This window comes from Aulonocara stuartgranti, assembly GCF_965226115.1.
Source record: "Aulonocara stuartgranti genome assembly, chromosome: 11".
NCBI classification, from domain to species: domain Eukaryota; kingdom Metazoa; phylum Chordata; class Actinopteri; order Cichliformes; family Cichlidae; genus Aulonocara; species Aulonocara stuartgranti.
The window spans coordinates 12,370,245-12,382,464 of record NC_138947.1 but is presented as its reverse complement, the minus strand read 5'-3'; the positions used below and the strand labels follow the sequence as shown (position 1 = coordinate 12,382,464).

The following is a 12,220-nucleotide window of genomic DNA, read 5'->3' as shown; positions in this document are numbered from 1 at the left end:
ACGTGTAGTCGGTTATGGGGAACAATAGTTTTAATCTTTTAGCCGTTCCAAGGACTTTAGACAAAATGCATATATAACAATCTTCCATTTACAGTAATTCCATAAAGCAAGATTTAGGTAAACATATGGCCCGCATACCAAAAAACAAAAAACAATTTCACTTTCCACCTCTTGCTCACTGAATAAATTACTCAATCTGATATAAATACATTCAATTTATAAGGAATTAAACGTTGATTTCAATGCATCAGAAAGTTGCACCCCTACAAATAGTGTGTCTGCGAGTCAGATTATTGCTTAACATTTTCCAAAGCATAGTCAAAAGTTCTTAGAAAAATTTCCAGAAATTTTTGGTCCGCATTTATTTCAGCATCTAAATGTGTAAAGACTTCAAGGATAATATCAATAACGGTAATATGTGGCCTTTAAGTGTACATTATTTTAAGTTAAGTTTTTTTTTTTCTCAAAACTAATCCCAAAGCACCAATGCTTTATTGCACATATGCAGTAAAGTATTGGTGGCCTTAATTATTGCTGCTTTCATTCAGGGATGACACCACCATGATTCCACTATATGCAAGCATATATTGCAAAGTTAAGCGAAAGCTAATGAAAAACTTTCAGCAGTGTGACTCAAAGCAAAATTCAGGGGGAATCTTCTAAAAGTACAAACGTGTACTTTTCCATTTCAGCTCAGTGCAGAAATAGTCAGTGAAAATAGTCAAGAAAAGCGAAATTTAAGTATCTGTAAATTGAAACTAAAATGTAGAGAAGCCAGCGGCTGCAGTTTAAGCTGGGAATGAACTGAAAGAGACAGCATGCTTTGAAAAATGACTGGCAATAAATTCAAAGAAACGCATCAAAATCACTGCAACAGTTTGCTTTAAAAAAAAAATAGGAAAAAAAAAAGAGCATATTCATTCAACGGCCATCGTTATCACAGCACGGTTAGAACAGTGTTCACCGGCCTCTGCAGGCACATGATTGTGAGGGAAACAGACTAAACTCTAATTTCATTACATTAACTAAACACAGAAGCACAGCATCAGATCCTGAGTGTCACAAAAGCTCGTCTGGAACAATGAGAATCGCATCTGAACATTTCACGTTTTCAGACTATATTGGTAGTCTTTGGTAAAATCAGAGCAGAACTCGCACTTTAACCGGTACTCGGTAACAGAAAGGCACTTGTGAGTACTCTTAATCATGACATATTCATGTTTGCCATCTCAGATCGTTTTTCCTGCGTTCCTCGCATTGATAAAAGCCATACCGTGAGTTCTGAAGTGTGTATTCAGATCTGTGACCTTGTCAAAGTGTTTACCACACACCTTACAGGCCAGTGCTCCCTCCTCCTCTTTCCCCTCTCCTGTGGAGGGCTGAGTGGAGGGTGATGCTGGTGCAGAGCCATTCAGAGAACTCTTTTCCTCGTGGTGCCTACTATTTCCAACGGAGGGTGACAGGTGCACACTGGGTGCTTGTTGGTTGTCATTGACCACATCTCTCACTTTGTGGGTGATGAAGCGATGGCGTGACAGTGAGAAGGTGGATGCGAAGCAGGCGCCACACTGGAGACACTGCAGGCCACCGTCGTCCATGCCTCCGCGCCTGTGCTGGCTGATGTGCTCCAGGAACGCCACCTTCTCCTCTGAGGTGAAGCCGCAGACGGCACACCGAAACCCAGACTCGGGAAGAGAGGACGGAGCGAGAGCTGAGGAGGAAGAGGACCGTAGCTTCTTCCCCGGACTAACTCTGTCTGTGGACTCTTCATTCTGCTCCACCTTCACGGCTCCTCTCCGTCTCTTGCGAGCCCCCAAACTGCTGTCCTGTTCCGATGAACTGTCAGCTTCATCTTCACCACTCTGAGATGTCAAGATACAAACTTTAGTAAAAAATACTTACTGTTTGACTTCTTGTGTGATCGGATTACTGCTGGCTTACCATTGTGGTTTTCTGGCTTGCAGTTTCTGTGCTGTGCCTCAGCTGAAGGTGCCTCTCCAACATCGTTCTGCTGCTGAAGGTTTTCTTACCTTCAGTGCAAAACCTGCGCGTGCACACGCACACACACACACACACACCAAATTACATTCATAACTGTCCTCTGTTATGACTTCATACATTTAAGAGTTTTTAAAGTTAGTATTCAGGAGTTTACAACGAGCTTCCCAAAACTTGCACTGGGGACCAGGGTCTGACAAAAGTATATGAGGTGCCCAAAACATGAAAGCTTACAGGCTTGTAAGCTTTCATAATTGTGGAACAATTAAACCTTCTGCTCAACAATTTTTGTGTCACCACATGAAATCAGTGAAGTCTCACATTGCTTCATACACATACCACCTTTAGATTCAACATCTGGAAAAAGTACAATGGCAACATTATTTAAAATGAGTCTGTTCATGCTTATCCAATTCCTGGTGAACTCTGCTGTTCACCTGCTTCCTTCCCCATTGCAGCCTACTTCAACAAGTCAGCCTTATTCACATCAAGCAGGATGCAGTTGGGAATTTGGGAGTCTGCGGGGAAGCACACTTGCCTTTGCAAATACGTACACTAATGGGCACAACTGCGGTACCATAAATTAAACATTAAGCAGTGTAGAGTTTACAGTTAGGATGAACCTACAGTGGACATTATATAAGTATATAAATCCCACATTAGGGAGTAATGGCTATGGTGAATCTTTATAAAGCCTACAACATAACCAACACTGTTACCAGCTAGTGGGGGTGTGTTTGATGTGCACCACAATAGAAATCAATAAAATGCTAGTTAATCCTTCAAAAAAAAAGGTAAATGGTAAATGGCCTGTATTTGTATAGCTTTACATATCCAGTCATCCACCCATTCACACACACATTCACACACTGGTGATGGCAAGCTACATTGTAGCCACAGCCACCCTGGGGTGCACTGACAGAGGCGAGGCTGCCGGACACTGGCGCCACCGGGCCCTCTGATCACCACCAGTAGGCAACGGGTGAAGTGTCTTGCCCAAGGACACAACGACCGAGACTGTCCAAGCCGGGGCTCGAACCGGCAACCTTCCGATTACAAGGCGAACGCCCAACTCTTGAGCCACGATCGCCCCACAAAAAAAACAAACAAAAAAAAAAAACGTTGTGGGGTAAAAGTTGTTGGTTGTTCCCAGTCTAACATGCAGAGCAAGTACAAACAAAATAGGAAGGCTATGGCAAACAAATTTTCTGATATCTGTGAGTCCTTATTTTGAGGTTGTGATTATTATTCCTTATACTGAGGTGATGATTGTTATTCTTTCACTAATAAATTCAAAAGCTGTGGTCCAAAAATAACCAGAAATGCATAGGATTCACTGGTACTGAACAGCGGGGTTTTCCATTCCTATAATGTGCATTTAACAGAAAAGAAAAAATTCCCTGGAAGTAGAGGTTGGGTGGGGAAGTTACTCACTGGCAGCGAAAGCTGCGGTTCATGGCTTTGTGCTTATCTCTGATGTGACGCCTCAGACTGGAGGTGGTTGTGAAGGAGCTCTCACATTTGTTGCAGGGAAACTTCTTCAAAATCTACACAAAAAAATTAAAGGATTTGATTAAATCAGACATTTTAAACCAGTGATTCACAGCCAGGGGTGCAGAAACAGAGAGAATGCAGAAATGTTTTAAATAAATGAGTAATGGCCATGCACAGAGGCGTGCTGATCGATTCACATATCGATCGTATTAATGTCAACGCTGGTTCAGTATGTATCCCACTGAACTGTGTTAATCATGTTTTTTTCTTCCTTTCCAAAAAAATGAACTGTGAAAAACCTCTGGATCAGCTTCTATTGTTTAAATGTGCTATAGATAAAATAGATGTGACAGTCAACACAGAAAGGTTCAAGGTCTCCAAAAACCCAGTTTGAAAATACATGAAAAGCTGAAAGGTTTTATTATGTCAATCAAGTGCATATGTAAAACCAAAAACTGTCAAAATAATGTGCTCATGTATGAATCAGTACTTTGTATCCAGGAGTGTGGATAAACAAATTAGGGGTACAGACACTCTCATGTTCACACTTATGGCCAGTTTAGATTAACCTAACATACATATCTTTGGACTGCTGGAGGAAAGCATAGCACCCACACCCTCAGTCCCCCAGCAGCTTTCAAGCCACAACCTTCCTGCTGTGAGGCAACAGCGGTAACCACTGCACCACAAAGCTAACAACAACTTATAAATGCTTAACTGATGTTGAATCTGTAACCATTTCAGATGTGATTATAAATGAACTCATCTGCATATTTATCAGCACACGGTGCTGTGATTTTTGAGGCTTCCAAACCTTGCCGTGCAATTCACCCATATGGGTAATATAGTCCTCCCGGTCCGTGTAGCGCGTGTTACAAGATGAACACCTCCACCCTGAAGGGGTCTTCATCTTTTCTGGCTTCACCTTCTCTTCTTTGTCTTTACGCATCCATTCATCTCCATCAGAGCTCTCTAATTTCAGAGAAGCACCACCTGGAAGCAAAGGTAGCTCTCCTTTTGATTTGGGAGTCTTGTGGGTCTGATGGAAACAAGAATAAAGTTTGATTTTAAAAAGTTTTTTTTTTTTAAAAAATGAGTAAGTAGAGGACGAGATTTTAGCACTACCTCAACTATAACAGTTATACCTTGAAATGGTCCAGCAGTGAGTTCCTCTGAGAAAACAGCTTTGTGCACGCGGGGCATTTAAACACGTGGACCTTTTGATTGGTTAAATGAGTGTCAAAGTGGGCATGCAACAGGGGTTTGTGGGTAAACACTGTGTCACACATGACACACTTATAGATCAGCCTGTGAAGGAAGAAATTCGGGGTAAAGAAACAGAAAGTGATGCAATAAATCCGAGCGTGAACACTCAGACTCTGTGTGCTGCACATACATTGGCTGTCCTTCAGGGAGCCCCGGATGCTGGGCAGTGATGTGGTTCTGAATGCTGGGAGCAGATTTGAAAGCCATGGGGCAGCTGGGACACTTATGGAACATGTCGCAGTGAGCCTGCTGGATGTGAGACTTCACTGAGTTCAGACCTCCAAACACCACCAGGCAGCTAGAACATCTGGAGAAGAGAAAAGTTAAAAATAAATAAATAAAAAATCAGCAGAGTGGAATCATGACTGGTGTAGCAGTGGTTTAATAAACCAATCACATGGGGAGACGTCACACCTGTAGCCAATACGGCGGGAAAAGTGCAAGCAGGTCTCGTCCACATGTGTTCTGAACTGTGCCTGCTTGGCTGTGCCCCCACACTCTGGACACACATGTGGAGAGGAGCCTTGATGGATGCGCTGATGAGCTGCTGCACTGCAGCTGTTGGGTAGCAGCATGGGAGGCGAGCACTCGGAGCACGACTGGAAACAGGAGAAGCCAAAAAGGAAAGAATTAAGTTTGAGTCCATTTAGCAAGTCAAAGAAATTTAAATTCAATTACTTGACCCTCTTCCATACACGATGGAGACTTACGGTGCTCTGTGCTGGCTTGATTTCCTGGAAATGTTCGGCTACCTCTTCTTTGCTGCAGAACTGAGCCTGACACTCAGGACATTTGTTGCCTGTGTACTGCACTGCTTCTGCTTTCTTAGCTACTGCTTGATGTGCCTGGGGTGCTGCCTTTGGGTTGTTCTGGCCTAAAAGCATGGTGTTGAAAGGATGGAAGAGGCAGTTAAAGCACATCCAAAAATCAAAACAGTGGAGTGGAGACAAAAACATTCCCATACCAGCTGCTGTTGGTTCCTGCTGGCTGATCATCTGATCCACAGGCACTGGTTTCATGACCAAGTGTGAACACTGCATGATCAGGCCTCTGTCCTTGTGCTCTCTGGCGTGTAACAGCAAGCTACACTTGTTGAAGAAGGCCAGCCGTTTGGCGCAGTGATTGCAGGTCACCTCGATTCTGAGCGAGCGCCGGTCATAGTGCTGTGCTAAACTCTGCTCCAGGGCAAAGGCGTCACCGCACTCCAGACACCGGTAACCCTGCAGGGGATCAAACATCCTCTTTCTCAAACTGACATAGAGCTATAATATTAAACAATGCTACAGCTTTGTTCTAATGAAAAAATACTCACTTTGCATTACATGTCAGAGTATGAAAAATAATCCATTGCGAGATATACTGCCCACATTTTCTGTCCTTTTTTTTTTTTTTATATATAAACACGCTCCTAATGTCAGGATTCCTGCTTTAATCAAGCTTATCTTCATTTTCAGCCGTGTTAACCTGATAACGTGCCTCTTTACATAACATGACTAAAAGAACTACTTTCAACCCTTGATTAGCAGTCTGTGATTGAACGGTGAAACAATCATGATTTTCTTAATTTAATCTAATTGCTTAGCGCTATAGACTGTATATAAATGATGGATATAGTCACTGTGATGTCACCCGTTGCTTTGTGAAGTCTTGTTTTCAAGCCTGAACTTTAGCATTTAGCTGCCTTGTTTTTGTATTGAAACCAGACGTCACAAGCATCAAGCTTTACACATCTAGGGAACATTCAAGACCAGCTTTTTGAATTCTGACAAAACTGTAAAGAAGTGAAACTGGTATTCTCTCACCATGTTATACACCAGGTGGTGTTGTGTAAGTGAGTGACAAAAATTAACCATGTTGCTTATTAGTAACTAAAGTTGGTAACTTCTTCAGGGTAAAACCACTGAATAAGAGTTTGCTACACTTCTGATTAACTGCTGGCAGAGCACTCTAGGTCAATGTCCCTGCTGGATTTTTAGTCTTCCCTCACGGAGAAGAACTTTCCACATCCTCAGAAGATCTACTCTCATATGTGAACAGTCAGTGACGACATTTAACTCCAGATCCTCTATCAATGACAATCACCTCTCTGTTGTTGTTTGCATTTCCACCTCAGACATTTAATCTGACTTTAATGCACTTCAATGAGAAAAATCTAATCTGTTTTGGGCTTGAATAAGAAAAAGAAGCTGAAAAACTGCAGATGTAGTGATTCAACTACAAGCAAACAGCATTACTACTTTGTGAATAAAATGTTCATGTTTTTGCAAAATTTCAAAAACCTTCAGTTGTTTCTGGGAATGTTGAATTTCCACTTTTTTGACACTTTCATTGCTTAATTGTAACATCTACTCTTACCAGTAGCTGTTTAGCGCCCGGTGGCGCCAGTGTCCGGCAGCCTCGCCTCTGTCAGTGCGCCCCAGGGTGGCTGTGGCTACAATGTAGCTTGCCATCACCAGTGTGTGAATGTGTGTGAGAATGGGTGGATGACTGGATATGTAAAGCGCTTTGGGGTCCTTAGGGACTAGTAAAAGCGCTATATAAATACAGGCCATTTACCATTTATAAAAGAGATCAAATTAATACTGTGCAGAACTGAGTTCCGCTTTTAGACTTAGCTTATTGACCTCGAATGATTTACAAAAATATCAAATGCTTCATTTAGCTGCTGACCAACTAATTCTTTAATTTCTAAGAGAGCTTACCTGCGCAGGTAGAGAAATGCCCCACGCTGCAGGAAGAGGGGCGCTCAGATTTGGTTTATAACTGGGCAGCAGGTTCTTGTTATTCAGGATTTTGTTGAAGGCTTCCACTAAGTTGGTCTGGCTCTTTGATATGATGGCCCCAGTGCTGTTGACTATAGATGCTGGCCTGCTGCTGCTTTGAGGGGGCAGCAGAGGTAAAGAAGCAGGTAGTGTCACCCCACTGTTGAGAGTTTTTTGGCCCAGGGTGCGCAGGTTGCCTGTACTCGCACTGACTCTGGAGGAGGAGGTAGTAATAGAGGGCAGAGCTGCAGTTTTTGTGATGTTCACTGCTGTGGGGGAAACTTTAGGCCTGGCGTCAGCGGGGGTTTTCTCTCTAACTGTACTCGCACCTTCTAGTGTGGCAGCGCAAGCATCCTGCAGCATCTCCACTGCAGTCAGCTGACTTTCTTGCGGTAACTCCCTTTTGGCTCTTGTGTTATGACGCTGTGGTGATGGTTTTGGAGCAGTCACACCCTTACTGGTGGCTCTTCCGCTTCTTTTAGGCGCCACACCAGTGACAGTCCTTGTGATGCTGCCTGTGGGCATTTTGATTTTAACTTTGAGTGGTCGCAGTGGAGGTGAAACCGTCTCTGTGGCGCTTGCAGCATCCTCAGTGTCAGCATCACACTTCTCCGTGTCTAAATTTTCCCCATCCACCTTTTCACCCATTCCTTCACTGTTACCCGGCTTGTCTTGCTGACAGTCCTCACTCTCCATGTGCTCCTCCTGATGGTGGAATTCGTCATGGTTTGCAGTTAGAGCTGTTGTTGAGCCGGGATCAGGGCTGCTGCTTCTATTTTGGAGTAAAAACCCTGTCTCACTGGGTGGTGGGCTCTCAGGCGACTCCCTCTCATCAATCACATGTTCTGGGTATTTCTCCTCTTGGACTGATGAAGAGCTGGTGCTAACATGTGGGAGGCGGTCCTGGGAACTTTGAGGTGAGGGTGGAGAGCTTGGTGTGGTAGGCAGCCCATCCTCCTCGTGTTGGGGTTTTGGTTTTCTGGAAAAAGTGAGCTTAGGAGGATCAGAAGGCCTCGTTTCAGGAGACCCAAGAAAAGTAGGTGGTAATTTTGCTCTGTATTTAAACTTAGGAGGTGGGGCCATTACAGATTCTGGGCTCTCCTGGATCACCAGCTCTGGTTCTGAGTCATCTTCATCTGTGTGCATAACATGCTTGATTCCGGTTTCCATGCTGTCATTTTGTAGTGACGGTGATGATAGTGTATTATCTCTGAGACAAGTTTCATCCTGCTGAGGGGAGTGAGGAGAAAGGTGATCACTGACAGAGGCTGGGGAAGGAGGAGATAATGGGGTGGGAACACCAGCGGTTGGCGACTTGAGGTGGAGAAGGGGCCTTAAACTGTTCATAACATCAACCGCATGCTGGGAAGATCCAGGCTCAGGCCTTTTATCGGTTTCACTGTCACTTTCACTCAGTGTGGACCTCAGAGGTGAAGCCTGGTGCCATGCTTCTGTGCTAGACTGTCCCTGCCGGCTGGAGGGAGATTCCTCAAAGCCATTAGTCGTCTCACCCTCCAAAGCAGACTCGGAGGGGAGTCTGGGACAAAGCTGTGAAGTGATGTCATCCAACTTAACGTGCACAGGAGAGGCTAAGGCACTGCTTGAAGGATTGTCTGTTTTATCCCTGGCAGACTTCTCTTCCTCTTCAAAAGACTCTGACCGCACTGTGTTCTTAACAATAACACTGACCACAGGAGGCTCGCTTTGAGGGGCAGGAGGGTCGGCAAACCTTGAAGGAGATCCACTCTCTCTCCCATGAACGTTAGTCCGGGCCTCATCCCGTTCCTCGTCTGGACTGGACTGAATGGCCTCTTTGGCGTCAATGTCAGGAATGTCAAACGCTGCCAGCAAATCATCAAAGTCGGGGGTCTTCATATCCCCCATTGCCACTGCAAGAAAAACCAATTAAAGCAACAAATGAGTTGGAACAACTGATTAATTTAGTCAGGACAAGCTGACACAGATAAACTACAAAGGTTACACATTTATGAAGATGAATATATATTAATATACACTGATAAAGCTGCTCCTTATAAAATTCTAATAAACTACATGTTCTATATTTACTAATCAGAAGAGAATCCCTAAGTGTTTGTTAGATTCCACATATACCCCTAATCCACATTAAACTGTAACTTTAATTCTGGTAAAATGAAAGTTTAAAGCATTTAAACGTAGCATTCAGCTGAAAAAAAATAATACAGCTTGTTTGTTTTTTTTAATACTGAAGGTTTCTTTGTTTTTCTGTACCCTTTTTGAACATTTTACGCAGAATTCTTTACCAAAAAGGGAGAAAAACAGGAAATTGGTTGTTGGCAGTGCTTCGATGCCTCTAAGGTCTTTGTGTTGGTTGTATAATGTCCATGTAAAAGCTACAGATTATGTGTAATACTCTCTGGAATTTTTATTGTTTTTAAATCTCAACCACCAAATGTACTGCCACCAGAAAAATCCCATATGTGATATTCGTTTCACCAGTTACTCCCAGTAAAGTAAAAAAATAAAATAAAAGAAATCTGCACAGTTGCTGCAGATTCGTCAGCTGCACATCCATGATTTGAATCTCCTGTTCCACCACATCCCAAAGTTGCTTTATTAGATTGAGATTGGCTGTGGAGGTCACTTGAGCACAGTGAACTCCCCATCCTGCTCAATAACCAGTTTGAGATGATCTGAGTGGTTGTCCTACTGGAGGCAGCCACCAACAGATGGGCATAAAGAAAATATCCCCCATAACGTTAAACCACTACCAGTAGCTTGAATTGCTGATACAGGACAGGATGGATCCATGCTTTCATGTTGTTTAGCTCAAATTCTGACCTAACCAACTAAATATTGACGCAGACAGCATTTTTCTAATGTGTTGTCCATTTTTGGTGGTCGATTTTAGCCTCAGTTTCCTTTTCTTAGCCGACAGAGCAGCACTCAGAGTGGTCTTCTGCTGCTGTAGCCTACCTGCTTCAAGGTTCAGTTTGTTGTGCACTCAGAGATGCTCTTCCGCATACATTCTAGGGGTGGGGGGAAAAATGGTTCTGTGTAGTATCGTGATATTTTGTTTGCTAATAATGTATCGATACAGGGACAGCAGAAATCGATATTTTGTTACAAAAAAGGTTTTTGTGCTCTGACTTCAGAGCATGTTGATCCTTTTTCTGAGCAAGAACCCTGACATTCCTTCACTGTCCAAATGTGTTTAACTTTTGCGCGGAAAAATCCTAGCAAGTCAGATCATCTAAAATACTCAGAGCATGCTGTCTAACACCATCAACCACGCTACATGCTAGGTCACTTATTAAATCAATTCATTCTGATGCTCAGTTTGAATTTCAGCAGGTCGTACTGAACATGTCCGCGTGCCTCTATGTGCTGAGTGCTGTCACGTGAGAGGCTAGATGGCTATTTGCATAAAAGAGCAGTAGAACGGATGTACCTAATGAAGTGGTCGAAGTGTATGCGCTTAAAGTATTGACCAAAGTTTGATTGCAATTTTAATGAATGAATTATCTGCTCTTCTAGACAATAAAAAGCGTATAAACACTTACCTGTACTTCACATATCTCAATATCACCAAGTCCAAATTACACATTTATATGAATGCATGGTTTGACTGTACGTATTCACTTCAGAATCTCAAAAGTATAAAGCAATTAAATCCAAAACAGCGTTAAACTTTAGGTCAAAGATTTGGGATACCATTTCTACTTGCTTTAAACATGCAAACTTCTGTTTTGTCCACAACAGCTTGCAGGTTTACGCTGACTAAAACAGTTGGCGTGAAAAGGGGTTAGTCAAAGAAAAACTCCAAGAGGAGAGACTCTACCGGTGCAGAACAGCACATTTAAAAAAGAAAAACACGGAAACTACTGCACAATTCTCACACCATCAAGTCAAACTTCACAGTCGTTTTGCAACAAGTGTGTGCTACTGCTAACAGCTAGCTACTTTAGCAGTTACCTGCTAGCTGGCCTTCCTAATGAAAACACACCAACTCTCCTTAAGCAGTCCAAATAACTGGAGCAGTGCAGCACTCGGGTATGCGGGCTCTAACCCATCTTATCCGCTGCGTGTTAAGTGTGCTAGCATTAAAGAGGACACGAGAACTGTAATTTAATTATGTTACCTGCAAGTTAGCGAAGTTGGTTCCTCACTTTGCACTTGGTGTCATACGTGTTTGCGTCATCAAATGCGACGGTGAGCTACTGGACCAAATAAAACGCAGACGTCAGAAAGTGCCCTCTGTTATCTCCCACAAAAGAAAACAACTAAAAAATAATTCGGTTATCGACTTCGTCTTATTTACACACTATGATGTGATTCACAGCATTTTAACATACAGTATCATCAGTCCATTAGGTGCTTGTTCAGGTAATTGTTATCGTAAATATCGAATCAGCCAATCATATGGCAGCGGCTAAATGCATGTAGGCACGTAGACAGGTTCAAGACGACCCGCTGGAGTTCGACCCCACCATTAGGTTGGGGAAGAAATGTAATGTTATTTCAGAAACTGCTGACCTACTAAGATTTACCGCACAATCATAGGGTTCACAGTGGGCCGCTGTTCTGAGTGAAAATGTCTTGTTGATGTCAGAGTGCCCAGACTTCTTTGGGATTGTAGGAAAGCAACAACACCAGAAATGATCAATCCTTAGAACTAAGATATGTAGAAGAGTACCTCTAAAGACAGAACATGCCAAAGC

The 12,220-nt window shown here is 43.0% G+C and overlaps 1 protein-coding gene across 5 annotated transcripts; it reads right to left on the bottom strand.

Moving 5' to 3' along the window:
• Positions 1-12: 12 nt before the first annotated feature.
• Positions 13-11,929, bottom strand: znf687a (zinc finger protein 687a). Of its 5 annotated transcripts, none has more exons than XM_082550760.1 (11): positions 11,641-11,924; positions 7,461-9,409; positions 5,723-5,978; positions 5,469-5,632; positions 5,173-5,357; positions 4,889-5,065; positions 4,638-4,800; positions 4,307-4,531; positions 3,433-3,545; positions 1,942-2,044; positions 13-1,862 (listed from the first exon to the last, which is right to left on the bottom strand). In XM_082550760.1, the coding sequence occupies exons 2-11, from the start codon at positions 9,402-9,404 to the stop codon at positions 1,230-1,232; spliced, it is 3,963 nt and encodes a 1,320-aa protein (XP_082406886.1). In that variant the 5' UTR covers positions 9,405-9,409; positions 11,641-11,924; the 3' UTR covers positions 13-1,229. The 5 variants fall into 5 exon arrangements, with proteins under 5 accessions (XP_082406886.1, XP_082406883.1, XP_082406882.1 ...); XM_082550757.1 differs by having other exon boundaries at positions 5,469-5,978; positions 11,641-11,719; positions 11,855-11,914; XM_082550756.1 differs by having other exon boundaries at positions 5,469-5,978; positions 11,641-11,929.
• Between the last annotated feature and the right edge of the window lie 291 nt (positions 11,930-12,220).